This window comes from Stegastes partitus, unplaced genomic scaffold (assembly GCF_000690725.1).
Source record: "Stegastes partitus isolate 25-593 unplaced genomic scaffold, Stegastes_partitus-1.0.2 Scaffold250, whole genome shotgun sequence".
NCBI lineage: Eukaryota > Metazoa > Chordata > Actinopteri > Pomacentridae > Stegastes > Stegastes partitus.
In genome coordinates, this window is record NW_007577981.1 from 106513 (window position 1) to 130659 (window position 24147).

At 42.3% G+C, this 24147-nt stretch overlaps 1 protein-coding gene across 1 annotated transcript in view; it reads right to left on the reverse strand.

Annotated features, from left to right (window-relative positions):
• Nucleotides 1–22834, reverse strand: part of jam2a (junctional adhesion molecule 2a) — a 25431-nt gene extending 2597 nt beyond the window's left edge. Inside the window, 10 exon segments of the mRNA XM_008281893.1 lie at nucleotides 1848–1919; nucleotides 13198–13213; nucleotides 13353–13460; nucleotides 13855–13957; nucleotides 14151–14338; nucleotides 14507–14656; nucleotides 16802–16912; nucleotides 17085–17150; nucleotides 22410–22503; nucleotides 22505–22834. Coding sequence (XP_008280115.1) covers nucleotides 1848–1919; nucleotides 13198–13213; nucleotides 13353–13460; nucleotides 13855–13957; nucleotides 14151–14338; nucleotides 14507–14656; nucleotides 16802–16912; nucleotides 17085–17150; nucleotides 22410–22503; nucleotides 22505–22567 — 971 coding nt within the window. The 5' untranslated portion in view covers nucleotides 22568–22834.
• Between the last annotated feature and the right edge of the window lie 1313 nt (nucleotides 22835–24147).

Consider the following 24147-nt stretch of genomic DNA (forward strand, 5'->3'; position numbering starts at 1 on the left):
TATAACCCCCTACTTATGGACCTTAGAAACGCCGGGGGAGGGACACGGCCCCTCCCCCGACCCCCACCGCTGTCCAGCCAGCCGTGAGGTCCGCTTCACTCCGGTTCCTGACTCAAGGGTGGATTCGAACTCACATCTCAGCTTTGTCTGCCATCAGACTTTGTAGCGTTCAGAGGCTGCGACCCACCACAGTGCGCCATTTCCCGGGCCCTTGGAACTGTTCTCCGGGCGTATTTGTCTTCTTACTTTGGGTGTTGGTCTTGAAAATTTACAGCTTGTCATAAGATTCGAACCCTCGACCTCCAGACTGCCAACCAGTCCTCCAACCCTCTGAGCTACCGGCCCAGACATAAGCTCTTTGGTTCTCGGAGTCTTTGACTCTCACTCTTCACTTTGGGTGGTGGACTTAAAAACTCACAGACTCTTGAAAGATTTGAACCCACGACATTAAGATTGCCAGTCAGTTGCCTATCAACCTGAGCTACTTGGTCAGACAAGAGTTCTTGATTCCTCTGAATCTTTGACTCTTCACTTTGGGTGGTGGACTTAAAAAGTTCCTGGTTCTTGTGAGATTTGAACCCAAAACCTTCCGATCTCTAGACTGACGTCTACCAACCTGAGCTACTTGATCAGACAGGTGTTCATGATTCCTCTGAGTCTTTGACTCTTCACTTTAGGTGGTGGACTTAAAAACTTCCTGGCTCTTGTGAGATTTGAACCCAAACCTTCCGATCTCTAGACTAACGTCTACCAACCTGAGCTACTTGGTCAGACCAGAGAGCTTGATGTATGAATCTGACTCTTCACTTTGGGTGGTGGACATGTCTAGTTTGGGAGTTGTGACTAGGCTGTCCTTTATTTTGATCGCACATTTTCCTAACTGGATAACTTATACAGCGCTTAAATGTATTAGACCGCAACCCAGTGTAAGGTTTATAGCACAGCTGCCCTAGATTAACAGCATTGGTAATTACCAAACTGATATTTTGTGTTTATCTTTTTACTTGCATTCCTGAACAGAAAAATTAGTTTGAGTGGTTGAATGTTATTCTTGATTAATTCTGACTTCTCAGAGAAGCCCAGTGAAGCCGGCTCAGATTTAGATATTAAAAAAGTGAATTCAGTTGGAATATGCACTGGAATGAGGAATTTCAAACACATGGGGACACACGTGTCACACAAATATAATGCAGCGAGAATATTACAAACACAGAATCGCAAAACATAAAGTGCTTTAGAAGATTATATGTCAATGATAATGTGACTTCGACCACCATGTCTGCAGGTTTTACACTCGGTACCTCATCCAACCCTCTGGCATAACCCTTTAATGCAGTGGACAAAATATTAGGAACCCTTAACCATAATGCAGTCCTGTGCAGCGCCACCACTCACGATGACCTCAGTAACAAACTAGATTTCTCACCTTTTCGACGACAAATAATGATGATCATGCAGGTTGAATTCATACCAGAACTGTTGCATTAGTTTGCACCTAATACAAAGTTTGTTGTATCAACATAACCAGATGAAACATTCACCTTTCTTTTGCTGAAGGTTAGAGGAGGAGATCTACACCACTAATCTGCCTGTTCCATTGGAAGCTGCTGCAGCAGGAGGATGTTAGCTTGGCATGAACGCTAGAAACCTAAGAACTGTCTTGGCTCTCTCTCCAAGAGTAAAAGAAATCTGCTTACCAGCACCTGTAAAGCTCAGTAATTAACACCCTGGATCTCATTTGTTTAATCCAAACAAAATGTGGCACCTATTTCCTGACCAAGTGCAGTTATTTCCTGGAGGTTCAAACCGTTACGGCTGCAACTTTGTCCCCGATGTGTCACACTCACGTGTCTTCAGTTCTGTGCAGGGTTTGGCTGCTGATGTGGGCTGCACCATGACACTGGGAGATCCAAAATGACCTGTGGGGGTCAGGGCGTTGGCTTTAACAACATCCCGGACTCAGACTGCACACCATGCTTTCTGGAGTGGCGGTTATTAGTATGGAATATTAAAACATTCATAAAGATGAAGCTTTGAGTCTGTAATGTTTGGTCTATAAGCTTGAACCTGTAATTTCAACATGGTGCCTAAAAACACAGGTTTTACGGCTGCGATTCTAAATGCCGACTCCTTCAGACGTTTCATATTTCCTACATTTAGGTCATTGCTTTCAGGGTGTTTTTTTTTTTTTTTTTTTAATCTGAATATTTAGGTCTCTGCCTGTAAAATGTGCTTCGCAAGTTTGTTCATTCAGATCCATGCCTTCAAGGCGAAGAAAATGAGAGTGTCAGACATTTGGCAGGTTTACTGCGTCGCAAGAGGAGAAGGTTTGCTGCAGAGGTGAGGAGACCGATCGGCGTCTTTGGAAATGCTGCAAACAACAGAACTGGCTGGACAACGGTGTTAATGACCCGTATTCAGTAGATGTGCATTAGTTAGGCCAGCTGAACAATGGTGGATTCTCTCACAGCTCAACGTGTACGAAGACACCACATCACCGTTTGTAGATACAGCAAAGCTCTCTGCACAGATAGTACAGAAGACAAATGTGCCATAAAACAGCTTTTTCCACCATCCTTGTTAAAAGCAGCATTCAGTGACCACACATAGGTTTGTTTAAAAACTCTGTGGTGTAAAAAATGGTTTGCGAAGTGGTGATTTATGGTTTCTTTGGCTTTCAAAAGTATTTAACAGTTTGTAGACACCATCTAAAAACCATTATTTAAGACAGAAGACCTTCTCAGTAAAGGAAACTCCAGTCTTCTTTGCTTTTCCGGTTGATTTCTACAACATTTTATTGTTGCTTGTCTTGCAATAAATTCCTAAAATTGAAACCGATAAAGCGTGACAAATGCGTAGTTGTTGACTCTACTTGCCAGTGTGAGAAATGTTTTTATATTTGTTCTTTACCAGCTTCCAAGACCGTTTACCACTGCCAGGGTTGCAGCTGAAACACTGAGGCTAAAATAGTGTTATACATCATAGTAACAGGCTACATCTGAAGAGCATATTTAATGTAACACTCGACTAGAACAAGGCTCACATCTATGTGTGCCTTAACAAAGGGCCAGATGTATTAATAAGCTTATTAACTTTCACACAGCTGGCAATTTTCCTGTTTTTTTCCTGACTTGGCTGCAACCACTGCTTCTAGCCTGTATATTTTTAAATTTAGGTTTGATTTAGGGTTCTGGTTCTTGTTCTCCAGGCTTCAGTAGGTGATCAACAGTGTTGTCGCACCAAACACCATCACTCCTTCATGGCCAACCTTTTCTTTATCAAGAGGAAGTGTGCAAAACGGTACGACGCAGGAACCTGCCAAATGTCCGCACAGACAGATGCCTTTGAAATGTAGCTTGAAGGAACTGATCTGAATGCACAAATATGCAAAGAACAGTTTATAAGAAGAAGCCTTAAAAGCTGCAAGCAATGACCTAAATATGGAGATGCTGGGAACAAATCACCCGTATTCATCAAATGTACAAGTTGACAGAGTGAACAGTGGTGGAACAGCTTACAGTAACAGAACTGTGTTGTCAAGCTGACCCACTGAAATGACACAAATAAACTACAGCACCAGTCAAAGGTTTGGACACACCTCATTCAACGGTTTTTATTTATTTTAATTGTTTTCTACATTGTGGATTATTACTGAAAACAACTATGAAAGAACACATATGGAATTATGTAGTAAATAGACAAGTGTTAAACCAGAATATGTTGTAGATTGTCTGAAGTAGCCTCCTTCTGCTTTGATGACAGCTTTACACACTCCTGGTTTCTCAATCAGCTTCATGAGGTCGTCTCCTGGATGGTTTTGAACCAACAGGTGAGCCTTGTCAAGAGTCAGTCTGTGGAATTACTTGTTTTAATGTGTTTGAGACCATCAGTTGTGTTAGTACACAGTTTGACTACTTTTGTAATCTATAGTATGACAAGAACCAGTCTGGAAACAACAGTCCATCATCACTTTAAGACATGAAATGAAAAATACTTTATTTATCCCAGAAGGGAAATGAGAAAATGAGAAAAGACATGAAGGTCAGTCGATCGGGACAATTCCAAGATGACAACTTTGCACACTCTTGGTGTTCTCTCAGTCAGCTTCATGCGCTTGTCTCCTGGATTCATCTCAGTTCAATTGAAATAACTTTATTTATCCCCTCGGGGCAATTTAAAAGCACAGAGTATTTAATATAAAGACATCATTTAAAAAAAATTAAATACAAAAAAACAAACCACATCATAAACATTACATTATATTACGTGTGAGTCAGCAGGTCAAAGATGGTTGTGCATTTCGAAGGAGGACAGCACTTGGAACAAAAGTTGCCCTCTTTCTTTGAGCCTAAGCAGCGAAGGCGACGTCCAGAGGGGAGCCACTCAAATGTAGGGAACAGCAGATGTGTTGGGTCCTGAAGGATCCTGCTGACTTTCCTTAAGGTCCTTTTGTTTTTCCTTTTTCCTGGATGGTTTCCTTACAGTTTTGAAGAGGTGTTGAGCACCTGTTGGCTGCTTTTCCTTCACTCTGAGGTCCAACTCCTCCCAAACCATCTCAGTTGGTATTAGGTTGGTGATTGTGGAGGCCAGGTCATCTGATGCAGCGCTGCATCACTTTCCTTCTTGGTCCAACAGTCCTCATGTGTCCTGGAGGTGTGTTTGGGCTCATTGTCTTGGTGAAAATCCAATGATGTTTCCCGTGAGAGCAAACCAGATGGGATGGCGCTGCAGAATGCTGCGATAGACATGTTGGTTAAGAGTGTCTTGAAGTTTGAATAAACCACCACCAGTGTCACCAGTAAAGCACCCCACACCATCACACCTCCTCCATGCTTCCCAGTGGGAACCACACATGCAGAAACCATTGCTCACCTTCTGTGTCAAAAATCTCAAATTCCGGCTCATCAGACCAAAGTCCAGATCTCCATTCCTGGTGTGTCTTGGCCCAAACAACTCTCTTCCTCTTGTTCATCCTCAGTTGTAGCTTCTTTGCAGCAGTTCCACCATGACGGATGATTCACTCCGTCTCCTCTGAACAGTTGACATTGACATTCATCTGCTGCTTGAGCTCTGTGAAGATTTTATGTGGGCTCTAATCTGAGAGGCTGTTAGTTTGCAGTTTGTGAGGCTGGTCACTGTGATGAACTTCTCCTCTGCAGCAGAGGTCACTCTTGGTCTTCCTCCACATCATCGCACTTCACTGTTTTTGCACCTGCTCTTGACACATTCAAAGTTCTTCCTGATCGACTGACCTTCATGTCTTAAAGTGATGGACTCAATTCTCTTGACTGGTTCTTGTCATACTTAGGATTACAACAACAGTTCACTGTGTCCTAACCCCTGCCTCTGCACAACACAACTGATGGTCTCAGACACATTAAAACATGTAATTCCACAAGTTAACTCTTGACAAGGCTCACCTGTTAGTTCAAAACCATCCAGGAGACGAGCTCATGAAGCTGATTGAGAGAAACAGAGTGTGTAAAGCTGTCATCAAAGCAGAAGGAGGCTACTTTAAGGAATCTAAAATAGAAAACATATTCTGGTTTGTTTAACATTTTTTTTATTTCCTACATAATTCCATATATGTCATCAAGTGAGGCCAAGGATTGAGATCCCAGAAGCAGCCACTAACAAAGAACAATGGCCTGGCATTAGCAATATAAAAGACTAAGATAAGAAATGCTGTAACCTGGTGATTAAATGTTCAAATATGAAATGGTTATTGTAACATTGCAATGAATTAAAGGCGATTTCATGTAACCATTGAATTAAAGCTGCACAGCTAAAGATGAGACGAGGGGTGAAAATGTCAAGAGAGCAAGAAAGGTTAGCGTCCTTAAACCAGGTCATGTCTGGACAGGTCACATGAGGCCACTGTCCCCAGGATGTCCACAGGATGAACTCATTGCTAAAGCAGTTAATGGTTCCTCTTCTTACCAACATGTATCCGGTGATGATAAATAAAAATAAATACAAACTATTGAAGGAGAAGGTGTGTCCAGACATTCGACTGGTGCTGAAAATGTTCAAACTTACAGAACCAACATGACTGATATAAACCTATTGAAGCACAGCCTTATGAATGAATATTTCATATTCCAGCATCAATGCTGAACAGACATGCAGCCAATCATAATACAGGTGAGCCAATCACATGCAGCAATCCAACACCCCAATATTAAAACTCCAAATTATGTGTGACTGTCTTCTGCTGTCTTTCCTTTATGATTTAGAACGTACGTAGAAGAGTCCTTGAGCAAAACATCTAACACTAACCAAAAACACAGTCAAGTCCATAAATATTTAGGCATTGACGCAATTTTCAGTAATTCGGCTCCACACATCACCACAATGGATTTAAAATGAAACAATCAAGATGTGCTTTAAGGGCAGACTTTCAGCTTTAATTTGAAGGTATTTACATCCAAACCAGGTGACCAGTGTAGAAATTAAAGCACATTCTATATGTGCCCTCCACCATTTTGAGGAACCAAAAGTAATTGGACAATAGGAGCCGGTAAAAGGTCTAGACTTCATTTCAAGTGTGGTATTTGCGTTTGGAATCTGGTGAGGTGAACTCTCCATATGAAGTCCAAAGAGCTGTCACTGCCACTGAAGCCAAGCCATCATGAGGCTGAAAAATCAAAACAAACCCATCAGAGACATAGAAAAAACATTAGGTGGGTCCAAATCAACTGTTTGGTACGTTATTAAGAAAGAACGCACTGGTGAGCTCAGCAACACCAAAGAACCTGGAAGACTACTGGAAACAAGTGTGGTGGGAGACAGAAGAATCCTTTTCCTGGTAAAGAAAACCCCGTCACAACAGTTGGCCAGATCAAGAACAGTCTCCAGGAGGTATTTGTGTCAAAGTCAACAGTGAAGAGAAGACTTCACCAGAGTGAATACTGAGGGTTCACGACCAGGTGTGAACCACTGATGAGCCTTAAAATCAGGAAGCCAGATTAGAGTTTGCCAGAAAAATGTCTCGATAAGCCTGTGAAGTTCTGGAACAACATCCTATGGAAAGATGAGACAAAGATCAAGTTCCACCAGAACGATGGGAAGAGAAGAGTATGGAGAAGTGAAGGAACTGCTCAAGATCCAAACATACCACCTAATCAATGAAGCACGGTGGTGGCAGTATTATAGTGGAATGACGTGGGCACGTGGAACTGCTTCTCTCATATCTTCTGATGATGTGACTGCTGACAAAAGCAGCAGGATGAAGTCAAAAGTTTTTCAGGCAATATTATCTGCTAATGTTCAGACAAATGCTTCAGAACTCATTGGATGGTGCTTCATGGTTCAGATGGACAAAGACCTGGAGCACACTGTGGAAGCAACCAAAGAGTTTTTTAAAGCAAAGAAGTGGAATGTTCTGCCATGGCCAAGTCAATCACCTGAGCTGAATCCAATGGAACATGCATTTCACTTGCTGAAGACAAAACTGAAAGGAAAATGCCCCAAGAACAAGCAGGAACTGAAGACAGCAGTAGTGGAGACCTGGCAGCAGTAGAGGTCTGGCAGAGCATCATGACAGATGATACCCAGCGTCTGGTGATGTCTGTGGCTTCGAGACGTCAGGCTGGCATTGACTGCAAAGTGTTTGCTATCAAATATTAACAGGTACAATTTAATGCTTATGTTAGTTTGTCCGATTACTTTTGGCCCATAAAAAAAAAAAATGAGTGCACATCTATAATGTGTTGTAATTCCTCCACCATTCACCTGGTTTGGATGTAAATACCCTCAAACTAAAGCTGAACATCTGCACTTAAAGCACATCTTGATTGTTTCATTTAAAACCCCTTGTGGCGGTGTACGGAGCTGAAACACTGGACAGGGTCAATGCCTAAATATTTATGGACTGACTGCACACTGGAGTTCCTCTCAGCTCCAGCTTAGGCCCCTTAATGATCTCTGTAATTCAAGAACACAACATATTGTTACAGATAAATATGTTACCACAAAATCATCAGCGCCTTCTTTGAAATAAAATAAATTATATCCATATATAGTAGGGCTGAACAAGTGATGAGTTTCAAACTGAAATTTTAAACAATGCAAGTAGAAAAATTGCAACGGCTGTAAATTAGGATATATATTATATCAGATCTGGTTTTTTTTTTGTTTTTTTTTTTAACTTTACCATTATTTTATTCAATTTGCATGTTGTCATTATTTTTTATTGGAATTTTTGTATTTTTTATTTACTAACAAAAATAAAAAATAATAGTAACAGCTTTTGTGATAGCTAATCCTCTAATCCATTTTAAAATTGCAACAAATAAATGCTGGAAACAGTTTATATCTTTACATTGTCTCACTAAAATTTTGAACAGTTTCAATATACCTAATTTCATGAAGATGACACACACAGCCTCTCAGATATTGAACCTCTAAAATGGTATAATTGTACTCAACTATACACACCAATTGCCATGAATTGTAGGTCAGACCAACACATAATGGAAGTCTTTTGAAGGAGAATGCTCCTAACTTGTCATAGTAAAAAAATTCAAATTGGGATCATTTGTCAGTTTTGCTGGAGACATTTTTGAATTGTTGATTCTAAACATTTTAATTCAATTATGGTTTTTGCAAAAAATAAATAAAATTCCCTTATGCACTTTATTTGGCCGCTGAGACACAAATATCCATGTAAAGTAATTAACAAAAAGCATATATATATATTTTTTTTTTTTCAATATATAAACTAATTGTCTATACAGTTATGTAACACAAATTAGCTAATCTGCAAAAAGCTTTTGTCAGATTCCAGCTGGCCACAGTGTGAGAAAGTTTTGTTTTGATTGATCTGGTAATGTCACAAGTATACAAAAATGGATTTTTTGGGTTTATGCTCAAATGGACGTGCATTCAATCTGGACTACACAAATTTTAGGAAGAAAGTTTACATTTTTGGCACCACTAGAACTGCACCAGCAAGTCAGCATGTGATTGAACTGGTGGAACAGTCATGAGGTGTGCTGCAAGAGCAAGCCTGAAAACAAATTCTAACGCCTGCACATTTGTTGACCTGGGTGACAACAAATATTAGTGGCATCCATTTAATATGGAGCACAAAAGAGACCGTTTTGTCCACGGCCTAAAAGTTAACTGAAAGATTTACATCCTCACAGACTGTCCCTGGCACCTGGGATGATCACGGTTCTTGGTCACATTTAGTCCCCATATATGCTTCATCTGCTTACAGCTTATTTCTAAATTATTTTGCTTTTATGGGCTTTTGCCTTTATTCAGACAGAACAGTGAAGCGAGACAGGTAAACATGGGGAGATGGACCACGGCGTTGGTGACTCTAGCCTTGTACATGGGTCACTGTCTTATCTGGTTACAGCTTATTTCACCTGACGCCAGGTGAATATGCTGCCTGCCTTTACGATGGACAGTGGTGGGTTGGAAGTGTTCAGGCAACATCTGAACATGAGCACGATGTAGCAGTGGACCCTCAAGGTCGTGTGCTCATTAGTTTACATACGCTGGCAGAATTTGTGATTTTTTTGGCCACTTTTCAAAGAATATGAACGATAAGACAAAAACTTTTTTTCCCCACTCATGGTCAGTGGTTGAGTGAAGCCATGTATTGTCAAACATTTGTCTTTACTCTTTCTAAATCATAATGACAACAGAAACTACCCAAATGACCCTGATCAACAGTTCACATACCCTTGTTCTTAATGGGCACCCTTTAGTCTTTTGTGGTCGTTGTGGATGAGGCTCTTTATGTTCTCTGATGGTAAAGCTGCCCATTCCTCTTAGCAAAAAGCCTCCAGTTCCATTTAAATTCCTGGGCTGTCTTACATGAGCTGCACGTTTGAGATCTCCCCAGAGTGGCTCAATGATACTGAGGTCAGGAGACTGAGATGGCCACTCCAGAACCTTCACTTTATTCTGCTGTAGCCAACGAGGTCCACTTGGCTTGTGTTTTGGATCCTTGTCATGTTGGAACGTCCAAGCATGTCCAAGCTGATGAGTGCAAATTTTCCTCCAGTATTTTCTGCTGCATTCATCTTGCCATCAAGTTTTGACCAAGTTTCCTGTGCCTTTGTTGCTCACACATCCTCAAAACATCCACCTCTGTGTTTCACAGTAGGAATGGTGTACCGTTGACTCCTCTCCATATGTAACGTTTAAGGTTGTGGTCAAAATTTTGGTCCCATCACTCCAAATGACTTTGTTCCAGAGAGTCCTGCATTCCAGCTGAAGTTATTTGTGGGTTTTTCTTTGCATCCTGAACAATTTTCCTGGCTGAAATGTTTGTTGGTCTCCTTTGGTATCAACAGAATCCCCCATTTTCCACTTGTTAGAGTTTGAACACTGCTGATTTGCATTCTCAATTCCTTGGATTTCCTTCCCGGTTTTGTACAGTTCAGCTACCTTTTTCCGCAGATCCTTTGACAGATCTTTTGCTTTCCTCATGACTCAGAATCCAGAAGCGTCAGTGCAAGGGTCTGTGAGGAGCCCAGAACCTAACTGACCTTTGATACAGACACAATGATTACACGCAAACAGATGTGCATGTTATCAGGCCAAAACCACCAGGGTAGGTAAGGTTTTGATCAGGGTCATTTGGGTAGTTTCTGTTGTCATTATGATGTAAAAAGACAAAAAACAGTTGTTTGACAATAAATGGCTTCACCCAACCCCTAACCATGAGTGGAGAATAAAGTTTCTCTCTTATCATTTATATTCTCTGAAAAATAGACAAAAAAACAAATTCTACCAGAGTATGTAAACTTATGTGCACAACTGTATATGCTGGGTACCAGTCTGTCATGTCATCTGCAAATCAATGCTCCAACAGCTACAGCTGGGCGAAGCTACAGTTTGGACGCTGATGACACATTACAACCAGATTTACTAACATCAGATGACTCTCTGGTGCAGGTACGAGCACACCTACAGCTAAATGGTTTTCTTTCTCCTCCTACATTAGTTGGTAACATTAACTTCTCTGCAGGTGGAAATTAGCTCGCTTTCATTTCACACACTTCAATTTCTTTAAAAAAAATTGTCCAGCAAAACTGAAAAAAAGATCCCAATTTGATTTTTTTGTAACGCAGGATTTAAACACCTCCACTATCGGGGAAATGTGTTTTCAGATTTTAAATCTGTCGCTTAAATACTTCTTGAGATATTGTCATCCAAAGTCAGGGTCTCGTCATGAATTTGGCAAAAATTACACAATTTTTTCATTATTTTTGTAGCAAAACCATCAGTTCTGACCCTAAAACTTGGTATTGTGCCATCTTGATGATAAACTTCCATCCCAACATTTTTTCAACCCAATCCGATAACGTTGTTCCATCTGAGGTGGAATAAACCTTATGAAAGTTCAACAAAAACAACTTTTTTCCCATTTTTGTGAAGTATTTCATGTTTAAAATCATTCTGTTTCATCATGTATTACTGTGCCCTGCAGCTACATATAGTTAAGAAAATATCACGACCTGACTTCTGTATTATTTTTTTTTTCTAATGATGGGAGTTTTCATGGCCGCTTCGAATCTTTTTTTTTTTATAGTTCGGCTCGCGTATAATAAATTATTTAATTCCCAATATTACAGATTCTAAATTAATAGCATGACGAGAAATAACCTCAAATTTCAGGCTTTATTGTTATTAGCTCCTGAGATATTGTTATTCAAATTTAGTTTGTGCAAAAATAACGTGCTGGAAGCGGTCGATGGACAAATTGTTTTTTAAAATTTATCTCAAAGTATTTGATATATCAGCTAAAATTTCGCAGATTCTGTTTTAAATATCCATAAATAATGACGAAATTGATTTAAGCAAATCCCACATGGTCAGGCAGAAGGAACCAGATGATTTAAGATGGAATAACCGTTAATATTTTGATGTTATGTCATCTAATAATGCTCCAACATTGATTTTGATTTTCCCCAAATAGTTCAGCTCTAATATATAGTCGTAGTGATTTTTGCAATTTTGGCTTCTGTTTCCTACAACAGCTCAGAAGGAATATAAATTACTAGCTACTATATGTAACTATAGCAAAGGAGGCTATGAATATCAACTCATTTAGAGGACATGAACAGCTACATGTGTCGTTCAATAACACTGTTTTGGTTCAGCATCCTAACGCTCAGTGACAAACAGTCCAAATCCTCCTGTGTTCAACCAAACATCATCTCCACAGACAAGCGAAAACCGGTCTTTGGCACGACATAACAATCATCCATGAAACCAGCTCCTCTCGGGACCGTTTGTCTCTTAAAGGCAGAGCTGCATCATGGATCCGCATTGCCACTCTGGAAATTTGTGCCTGGTATTGGTGCATCAGAAATCATGTCACATTGTCTTTGAGTCTTTGTGAAGAAGCCTGTTCTATAAATAGGAAGTTGACACTGACAGCTCCAGTTAGCTCAGTGGGATAAGCATCAGACTTTAACCTAGACAAAGAGCTTTCGCATCAGCTTCAAGGAGAAGCTCGATGCTGACTCTCCATCAAACTCCGAGCAGTAACAAGCCAGTAATCAAATAACAAAGTCAAGCATTAGGCCGGACACGTGAGGACATGCATTTACGTCTTTGTGGTTTCTGGCTCAACAGCCAGCCGGGCATCCAGACCTTCTTTCCGCCCACTCTGTAGTGCATCAGAGGACTGTAACTGCCCTGCAAACACACCAGTCTCCCTCCTCAGTATCTATATAATCTACGCCAGATTAACCATCCAATCAGTTTAATTGCCTGCGATTCTTATGCCTGCCAATATTTTCCTCCTTGCTGATTAACAGCCAGTAATTATTCCATAATTATGTTGCACTGATTGTTTCTCCTCCTTTTTTTTTTATCTATCTGGCTTCATTTTGACATTCCACGAGATGTATATCTGCCTTAAAGTGGAAATCCATTTGCAGAATCCAGTCAAACGACAGGCGAAAACTTTCCCCCACGGTTTTTTACATCTGTTTGCGCCAATCACCGAACAAGTTGAAACGCAGGCACTGCTGTGGCTCGAAAACACACACGGCCACAGCTGTCATTCCACAGTCCTGAGTCAGCACACAGATGCAGACACGCTGTCTAAGTGCAACAACAATCCTCCCACCTTCCCCCCCTCCTCTCACTCACTCACTCCTCAGTGTGTAGCGTATTAGCCTGTGTTTGTTCACATCAATGTTAATGCAATCACAAAGCTCTTACCTTCCTCTGTGTCCTGCTGATGGATGAGTCAGGGAGAGAGAAAACAGAGTGAATGTCAATCTTTTCTTTTTTTTGGAGTGAATAAAACCAATATCTATTAATTGAAGCGACTGTTTGTACGAAGTCAAACGAGTGAACCGAAGGGACGAACTCACGGGTGAAGAAGCCGTTCCGGTGCAAGAGGAAACCCCCGCAGCCGCAGATGACGACGAGCAGGCAGACCACCACCACGGCCGCCACCACCGCCGTGACGTTCACGTCCTCTGGAAGTGGAAATAAACACTCATGAGCTGCTGGTTTATTAAAGTCTCTCAAACGTCACCGAAAATGATCGAGTGTTTTCCTTCACTCCAGTATTACTTCCCATAATTTATTAAGTGCACAACACAGACGACTTTATATAATTTATCGCCAAGCCGAGCAAATAAATAATATAAACAGCATCAATTTTAAACCAGGTAGTGCATCCCAAAATGGATACAGTATCCTCTGAGACTGTAAGTTAGACTGAAGGATGTTTCAGACAGTAGAAGCAGGATGAAGTAGATTTAGTGGGCATTTCCTCTCCACTGCTTCCTTGATTTTGTCCGGCGCTGAAAGGTGTGGGGGGGGTGGGGGGGAAGAGGCAGGAGGAAGTGCGGAAACACACAAACACACCTATCGTCATGTGCTTGCCCTCGCACATCTTGGGCGATCCCACTCCGTTTGAAGCCAGGCAGCTGTAGCGGCCGGTGTCCTCTTTGGCTACAGCTTTAAACTCCTGCAACCAGGAAAATTAGAAAGGTTAGAATTACTAACACCCCATCTGTTCTGCTGAAGTGTCCTTGAGCAACAACAGAAGCATCTCTATTGTCGACTAATCAGCCATGATACGAGAAGGAGACAGTGTAAAATATCTCCCAACACACACACTCCAGCCCCTTGTTGCTTTATCTGCATGCGCACGCTCTCACCAGCACTCCAGTGTGTGAGTTGATTAGATAGGTGGCATTAGCGTGACGGGGTGGGCTGATTGGCTGGTTGTCCTTGAACCAGGAGTATGTTGCAGGTGGGATGCTCTGCTGGTCCTGACAGCGCAGTTGCACCACTGAGCCCGTCACCGCTGCACTGGGGATGTCGCAGGTCGGGGTTTGTGGGGGCACTGAGAGGGTGAGAGTTACAGAAACATAAGCCTATTTACAACATGTCAGTGCAGCTCGTCACAACAGATAAAGATGATTCCTCTTATTTAGCCATAACAGGATGCAAAGCAGAATCTTTGGTTTTGTTTCTTGTTTGGTTGATAACAGTACACTGAAGCCACTTGTACCCAGGACTTTGAGCGTGACGTTGGTCTCTCCCAGGCTGACCGAGTCCAGAGGAGCACTGATTTCACATCGGTACTCTCCAGCATCTTCCTGGGTCACCTTGTGTAGCGTCACCGTCGCCCCGTCGATGCTCGCTCGGCCCTCGAAGGGAACTGAGAGAAAGAGCAGCAGGTCAGAGAGAGGAAATGTCTTCCATGGCTGAGGGCTACAGTCACTGTCTGCCTGTGATTATACATGATCTACATTACATACAGCTAAAAATAAAACAGCAACATGCAGATTTCACATCATCTTTAGCAGCTTTTGAATTCATTATCTAATATAAATCAGGAGTAAAATAAATATCAAATGTTCATACTGACGTTGCTTCCTAAATCTGTGCCAAAATTTAGCCAGAGAAATGTGGAATACAAAAATGTGTTCACCAGTGTAAACCCAACATGTGAACGTATCAGTGAATGTGTGAGTTTAAGGTACTGGGAATAGCTCAGCTTAGGTTAGTCGGGTTTTAGCCGAGTCAACAAGTTATCCTGGACGTGCTACGAACCTTGAAACAAGAACAGAAGAAGATTATTGCAGAAACTGCAGAAAATATGAGTTTTTCTGCCAAATTCCAACTTTAATCTCGGAATTGTGACTTTTAAACTCAGAATTCTGCTTTTACACCTTGAATTCTGACTTTGAAAACAAAACTCTGACATTAAACTCAGAATTCATCATTTTAAACCCCAGATTTTGACGCATTTTCTTCTTGAAATTCTTATGCGAGAATGCCGCCTACATTTTGACTTTAAACTCAAAATCATGATATAAAAACTCCAAATCCTGTCTTTATACACCCAATTTAGACATTTTTTTCCTCATAATTCTGACTTACTTCTTTCTCTAAATTCAAAACTTTTTTTTCTCTAAATTTGGATTTTAAACTCATAAAACTTTAAAATCTTAATTCTGACTTTAAAGCTTTAGACTTTGACTTTCAATTCTGAATTCTCACCTTTAAACTCAGAATTCTGCTTTTAAACCCTGAGTTCTGTCTTTGAAACCAAAACTCTGACTTTAAACTCAGAATTCATCATTTTGAACTCCAGATTCTTATTTTTTCTTGAAATTCTTACTTTCTTCTTGAAACTCTTCTGTGAGAATGCATTCTGACTTTAAACTCAAAATTCTGACTTTCAAAGTTGAAATCCTGACTTCATACCCCCAATTTAGTTCTGACTTATTTCTTTCTATAAATTCAAACTTTTTTTTCTCTGAATTTGTATTTTAAACTCTGAATTCTCACTTAAAACTCTGAATACTAACTTTAAAGTCTTAATTCTGACTTTAACACTTAAGATTCAGATTTTCAATTCTGAATTCTCACTTAAACTCAGAATTCTGTGAGAAAAAAAAGTCAGTACTTAAGTTTGTTTTAGTGACCCTAATTGTCGGCTTTTAGGAACTTAAAGACCCTCTTACATTTCCAATAATGACATTTAATTTCTCAAAACCGATAAATTAATTGATAATATATTTTTTTTTATCAGGGATTAAACTATTAAGTTCAAAAGCTCTGAAGTTATGTAGTTTACACATCACAATATGAAAAGGCTGATATCAGAGAGGCTGGATCCCCAGCTGGCCAAAGCCTGAGACCTCCAGGGGCCCGTTAGCCTCAGTCTGCACTGTAAACACGTTCAATGGCAACTTTGAGGCTGCAAATCTTTGATAGATAACAAACATTACAGCTAATTTGTTATCTCAAAGCCTGAAATCTGTTAATCCAGCCCGTGTGTGGAGAGGGGTAGATTTCAGTGGCAGGACTTTTCATGAATATACAAGCTGCAGCAGCTCTTTCTAGGAAACATTATGAAAGCAGTCACTATTCATGTCACATTTTAAAGTAGCTCCGGCTGTAAAGCGGCCAATGAAGAGGAGGCGATGGGTCAGAGGCATTTCAAAGCCTCGACATATTTGAGGAAATTGTCAAGCTAACTGCGGCGTCTATAAAAACGACCGACCTGGTGGAAGCTACTGTATGATTCATTATTTATTTCGCCCATTAAATTCACATCTTGAAGCACGACGATGAGAGATTGAGGACAAGAGACAGGTTAAGATTTTATGCCTCGACACCACTGACACACAGAGCACGCCGAGGTATCTCACGGTTTATCCATCATTCCTTTCTCACCGTACTCAAGTGTTTTCTCTCGACTCACGGGGCACAACCTTTCCAGCTAATGCTGCAAGCTGATTAAAACAAATGCCCTGTTTGTCATCAAGAGGGTTAGAAGAGGCTGCTTTCTCACCTCTGAAGTGTCCGTTATAGTACACAAAGGAGACGTCTTTCCCCTTTTTCTTCCACTCGATGCGTGGGTTCTGGTCTTTCTCTGTGCGGAACATGCAGGACAGCACAGCGTCTAAAAGAGGGAGTGTGACCAATGAGATATTTATTCCAGAGTAGCAAAGGATCAGTGGCATTTTTAACTGCTTGGTCTATTTATAGGCCCTCATGGTTTATTCTGTCAGGGAGGATCTGATAGAAGGAAATGTGAAAGGAGGTGGATGCTTCTTGTTTTTTTTCTGCCTCACCTGAGTGCTCGCGCACCTCCACCTTATGTCTGTTGGTCGACACGGTGACGGGAACGGAGGGAGAACCTGGTGGTGGTGGTGGTGGAGGGGGAGAGAGAAGAAAAAGGACGGGTGAGAGGAGTTCAGAATGTAATATCGCTCGTCATCCATTAGGGGGCAAGGTGAATTGGGTAAAGTGCTCCGGCGTCGCCCGCCAACTTGCAAGAGGAGAATGCTTAATGGCCGTCTTCGGTCTCTCGCTCTAGTGTCTGAGGCGAAGACGGCATTCGGCTTTCTCCAGGAGATCTGAGGTAAAGACAGGATTACTCCCCCCTCTGCTTTAATCCTGCGGGGTTAAGGAGTAGCCTGCCGTATGTTTATTTAAACGCAAGTTCGAACAAGGTCGCCGAGCATCTCTCACCAGTGGCTGCTCCAGATTTAACCTGATGTATGGAGGGCATTAACTGGAGGCGGACAACACGCTGTCTGTGTTTGGTTCTCCCGCCATCTGTGTGTCACTGATACCCCGCATCCAAACAGGAAGAGGAAGCAGCGGCTGCTTTTCCTGTGCGCTGATTGGTCTGTGGGGAAGATTACAGTCTGTTTGTCTTGCTAATAAATTGAGGTTAAATGTGGGTGAAGGTTACCTGAGGGGAAAAACATGCACACAGCGAGAACAGTGAACACGTTCAGCATGAGAGGCTCCCAAAAGGCAGCAAATTAAGAAAAGATTTTCAGACTGAAGGCCATGCATTTTTGAAATGACATAATAAATGTTGAATGGGCCTCTGGGGTACTTACTCTGAACATTAAGGGCTTTGAAAAACTTCTAACAAACTTGTAATTTGACATAATGAAGACCTTCGTATATTCTTGAAAGCTCAGTAAGTCGCCACAGTGCACACACACACACACGTCTTCCTGCAACGCAATTCGAACAAAAACAAATTACTGTCAATTCTCCGGTTTCCTGTTTGTCCGCAACCTCCTGTGTGAGGTCCATTGTTACTAAATGACTGGGTTACAGAAGGTTTCCCCTCTAAAGGGAGGGGTGACGAAGAAGAATGCAAAGCGAGCTGAGACAAAGAGCCGGAAGTGTGGAATAAAACAGGATGATGGCCATGTTGGATAGCTATACAAACCAACTATTCAGTCTATATGTAGACTAAAGGTCTCGCACATTTCAATTTTCACAACAACGGCTATTTTTAACGTAGCTTTTAAATACACAGCAGCCTATACAATAATAATGTCATCTGCCAAACGCAGCATAAAGCACGCTCACGCTCTTTAAAAGCCTTTCCTGAAGTTGGCACAATTTACATGAGCTCCACTTGGTCAAACTTTGACCTAAGTGAATTAAAAGTGCACGCTCTCCCTCCAGACTCTCTCCTCCTCCCTTCAACCATGTGTGGACTTGCAGCAGTGTAACAGGATTACCGTCGTAGCTTTGGCTTGTGTACCTCGACACCCTCGGAGGAGCATTGTCTCACTAAAGGATGAACAAGACGAGGGAGGGAGATACAATAAGATTAAAAGGGGACAAGAATGAACGATCAAGGAGAGATGAGCGGCCCTAAGAATAGAATACAAATGGAGTGTGAGGAGAGCGAGGCGGAGAGGGGACCGGGTGGAGGTTGGTGGAGGGGGGACCAGAGACCCGCAGAAGCATGAATAAAAGAGAGAGTGGGATTGAAGGCGAGGGAGATCCTCTCAGACAGTAGGACTGTGAATGGAAGAAGCTCTTGTCACATAGTGTGAGACCAGGCCTGCTGCCACCTTGAAGGGTGTCTCTTTGAGAAAAAGGAAATGTAGCAGGGCTGACAACATGCCCGCACTGAGTGCGCTTTTCTGTGTGTGACACATACACACACATAAAAGTGCACACATCAAAAAATGAGCAAAGAGGCTCTGCATGTGAGGTCTCGCTGCCCCTGAGTCGTGCTTCGCTGTGTGCTCTACTACTACGAACACTGTCAGCTTCAATGGCCTCAATTAACTACGGAGGCGTCGAGGCAGACAATGAACACATGGCCTCTTCAGATCATTTCAAAACTGCATGGTGGCTAATGTTAACATGGTGTAGCTTTCTACAGCTCTGCTGTCCAAGAAGTTAACAAGAGGGTTTAGTCAAGTACACAGATGAACGTCTGCCAGCGTGTGAGCGTTAACCCAGTGAGGCCTGGATTCAAAACAGTCGTGAGCATCACATGCATGAGGCGTCCAAATGTACAACATAATCTACCATACATGCAAAGACTGAATCCTACACGTAGAAATGTTTCAATTTATGCAGAAAATAGGTGCTGTGGGTAGAAGATTATGCACACACCTCCTTCACATCTCAATCTGTTATGCAGAGCAGGTCTTGCATAACCAGACCGTTCTCTACAGAGCTGTGCAGAACGGTCTGGCTGCACCTCATCATCATGCTGCCATCGCAGGAATAACGCTCTGGTGTGTTTGTGTTTCCTTAAACCAGTCAGAATCATCTTGGACGGGGCTCAGAACAAGACATAATGATGGTGTTTGCTCCAAATAGTGTCGGGAGGAACTTGTTTTGGTGGAAGATTTGCATACAGGGAGCCGAGCCTGCAATTAAAAATAATTCATGAAAAAAACTCTCAGTACTGCTTTATTGCATGATCAAAACCAGTCAGTGTGCAGGTTGCTGCTTGGAAGCTGTTGCTTCCTGTAGTGAAAAGGAGTTTGAAAACAGACAATGGAGGGAAAGGATAAATCTGGTGAGTCAGACTGATGCAGATCTGACTAAACAGCCGGGTCATCTGTTGGTTAGTAATTATTGTTGGAAGACTGGTTTAACAAACAAAAATAAAAGAAATAAGAACTCCTGCTAAATGTCTACCAAAAAGCTGGACTGTGTGTAAACGCCAGGTTTGGTTAGCAGTGCAAACTTATTGAAAAATTTCCCCCATTAGTGGCACATGACCATCATTGGCAACCAAAACTTGTCCCAACAAGGAGCAATCAAAGCCTGAATCTGCTCTACCGGTGATTGCCAGATTTGGTTAATATGTCAGCAGTATGGACTCAGATGGGCTGAGAATAGTCAATTTTGAACGTGTGCTTCCCTCCTTGAATGCAAATGCTTCACAAAAACAACTCCCTCATGGCTATTTTAAGTGAACACCATCACTGTATCCTGTTGTTAGTCCCACCCAAGCAGACTGGTGTGAGGAAATGCAAACAAGCTGGCAGAATGATCACGAGGTGCAGTCGGACCGTTCTACTGTCAACTCTCCAGTTTCCTGTTTGTCCGCAACCTCCTGATTGCGGTCCATTGTTACTAAATAACTGGGTTACAGCAGCTTTGATTGAACACCATCACTGCATCCTGTTCTTTAGTCCCACCCGAGATGATTGTGACTCATTTAAGAAAATATAAAAACGCCAGCAGAACAATGACGAGGGGCAGTCAGACCGATCTACACGGTGCCGGAGACCGGGAGTGAGTCAGCATGCTGGACCCAAACCGAAGCAAAACTGGTGGTGTAATCAAGTCACACAGCGTTAGAGTTGATTTGCGAGATCAAAAAGCTCGATTTAACAAGCGTGAGTCACAAACTGAAACTGGAAAAGCTGCTTTAAGTTTCTCATGTGCATCACAACAGCAGGTCTCTGGTGGTTCTCCAATATAGCATCAGATACGGCCACTGTGGTAATTAAAATGCTCCTGCTATGGGCCTGTTGTGGCTTTGAAGTACAGAAACATCTAACAATAGCATCGACACAGACAAGCAGGATGACGAACACACACATACACACACACACACCTTGTGCATGGCATCAACATCAACCAAACACTGCGACAGCTTAAACTCACAAAGAGACAGCCACCCTCTTGCCTGAGCAAAAAATAGAAGGATGGCACGCTCGCTCCTTGGCACACAGCTTTACTCTCATTACGTGGTCCGTACAGAGTGTTACAAAGACTGGGGTGGGTGTTGCCAGGGCTGTGCCGAGGTCAAAAGCATGGCGCAGTAATAATTAAGGCACTTATTCAAATTAACAGGGAACAAATGAAAGAAGGAGGGAGATGGACCCATAGGAAATATCCTGTCTGGCTGCGAGATACAGATAAGGTGGATGTGGATGGCAACGCACGTTTCAAGGCTGTTGAGGGGGGACAGAGGAAAAACAGGACGGCGACTCAGTGAGAGTGTGTGCGCGTTAAGAGTGTGTGTGTGTGTGTTCTCTATTCGAACAAAGCCTGCCTGTATGACTGTAACACTGTGAGCAACAGCTGTCTCGGTCAGACACTGAGTGTGTGCGGGAGGGAGAGGCTGATATGGGGGATGTTGGGTCTCCTGCCACAGAGACCCACCCAAACATTTCCTTTCTGATTTTTTTTCTTTTATAAAAACAACACAATCCGCAGGCAGGCAGGACTGTGGCACATGTGACGCTGCTCTGTTGAACTGACTATCAGTGGGCCAGGTGATGAGTGATTTCTGTCACATTGTCACACACACTGTGAACTCGTGACCCCGTGGCCTGACAGGTGGCAAAATGTGGACAACACCGAGTAAAATATGCGTCACTCCCTCTCACTGTCTCATCACATCCATCTCACACTGCTGCAAGTCCCAACACAGCTCTACCTCTCTTTTTTTTTCTTTCCATCCATGCAGGATAATCAGGTGGAGCTTTCTCCTATTTCGAGATTCACTTCCACTTTCCTGTTTTCCGCTCCCAGTCTCCTGGTGACATACTAGAAAACACCATGTCACAAGGAAAAGCGGCTGGAGGTTTCTGGTGCTAATCCAACCGCTGACCTCATGCACAGATCTGCCACCTCTTCTGCCAAAGCGGCTGCCCTCCCGCCACCGCCGTGCTACCCACACCCTGAGGTGGCACCCGGCCAATGTGCAACTTTGGGGCCAACTTGTAGGAACCCAGCCTGGCAGCACCGCCGCTCAGAGAGGGGCTTTAACTGAACCAGGGACCTGTGAACAAACAACTCCTGAATCCTTTTATATCAAACACTAACATTTGTAACTGTGCCACCAAGAACCCCATGACACACTCATGTTTCCAGCAAAAAAATACTTTGGAAAGAATCTCTCTACACTCATCACTTGTTTAAAAAAAATCAAGTCCACAGCATCAGATTAAATGGCAGTAAATAAGCAAACATTTTAATGACATTAAATAGAAATCAAGGAGCAGAATCAGTTCAGTTACACTAAAGCCGCTCTCCACTACTTGATTTCTATCCTGAGCTTTATCCTCATGGAGAAAAGTAGATAAACACAAGCACACAGAGAGAGAGAGAGAGAGAAAGAGGGAGTTCTTCTGGATGAATAGTTTCCATTTTCCACTTACATTGCATCAGTAAAATAACAATAGGAAGATACAGGGACGTCCCCTCCATTATCGTCCACAACTCTGGCTGAGTCTTGTCTTCCCTGGACGGAGCGAGGAGGCAGATCCCGAGCCTCAGCGTTCTTCTCGCACTTGTTCACAACTCTCCAATAATTCATCCAGCTTCCAGGGAATAACCTGCTCTCCAAAGGGAGGAGGAGGAGAAGGAGGAGGAGGAAGCGACCGGACCGACCCGGCGCGGAGCGGAGCGGCACGACGCGGAGCTGCTGGCGGGCGAACGGGATGAGCGGTGCGCAACTCCGCCGCTGATCAGTCGGAGAGGTCGGTGTCCCGGCCGAGGAAAGGGGGCGAAGGAACGGCCTCGGTCACTATCACAGACACGAATGAACGTCCTCTGCTCTTGTTGTGCGGTTTCGGCGCTGGCTGAGATTGAGATGGAGATGTAGGGAGGGAGGGAGGGCGGGGTGAGCTTTCAGACGAGCTGAGCGGCGAAGCGCCGAGAGCGCAGCGCCGTGTCCAAGACGCGCACTGCACTGAGGAGCGGCCACAGAGCGGCACAGTCAGCTGGAGCTGGCAGCAAGGTGGGGCATCTCATACCCATCCACCCTGTGGGTGACACGAAACTTTCACTAGACTTTGAGGTACATGTTAGAGCCATATGAGAGAAGCATGAGCTAAACAGGAAGTCTGGCGACCTACAAACAGAGAAATGAACAGCGATAGTTACTTTCCTTTAGGCTTGTAGAGCTCTGAACGCTGGTAGAACATGTTGTGCTGCTTTCTAACAAGATATAAAACAGCTTTAATATTTAACAAACCTTTAACGAATGCTTTATAAATAAGTACACTCCAATAAGTAGATAAAGAGTAATATTCCCACCACCTAATTGAACACTCAAATGCATCCATCCCCTCCCATTAGAGAAAAGGCTAAATTCACAATAGTCACTCAAATAAGTAGAAACTGAAGAAAGTAAGAATAAATACAAATTTGCTAAATTATAATTTAGTGAAATGGGACATTGGTTTGGAATTGTGGTTAGGGGGGAAGAAAACACACAAAAAAACTGTCCTGGACAAAATAGAGCACTTTGCTGATGAACAGTGGACCAGAATCTAAACACCTGTGAACAGGTGCAGAAGTCTGATTGAGAGCTACAGAAAACATTTGATTACAGTGATTGGCTCAAAGGATTGTTCAACAAAAATGTTAGTTTACGGGTCCCATCATGCTTGTTTGGTTGTTGTTATATATATACTTCTGTTGAACCACAATTCAAAGGCAATGTCATGATTTATAAAATTCAACTTATCTCCATGTTTTTTTCCTTCTTCAATGGTAGGGGTATGAATACATTAGATGACGACAGTATCTGGTTGCAAGATTTTAAAAATCTAAATGTCAAATTTTAAGACCTTTTAAGTTGCCAACAGTCTTTCGGGTTGGTGTAAATGATGTGGGTAATTACATTAACTTAACATGTTGTGTAATTTTAACCTACATTTCTGCATTAGTTGATGTAAAACTAAATTGAAGTTGAGGTAATAAAATTGATAGAAAATCTGTGTTTTTAAACAAGGGAGCAGCTTCATTTCTAAAACTTGTCTTTATAATTACTGTAATTATGGGCTTAACACTTAAAACTTTGCTTTTTAAATAATGTGGAAACACTACTCGGAACAATTTAATTTTCATGTGTAATCAACACTAGTGTTTATGCTAATGATCCTCAAGTAA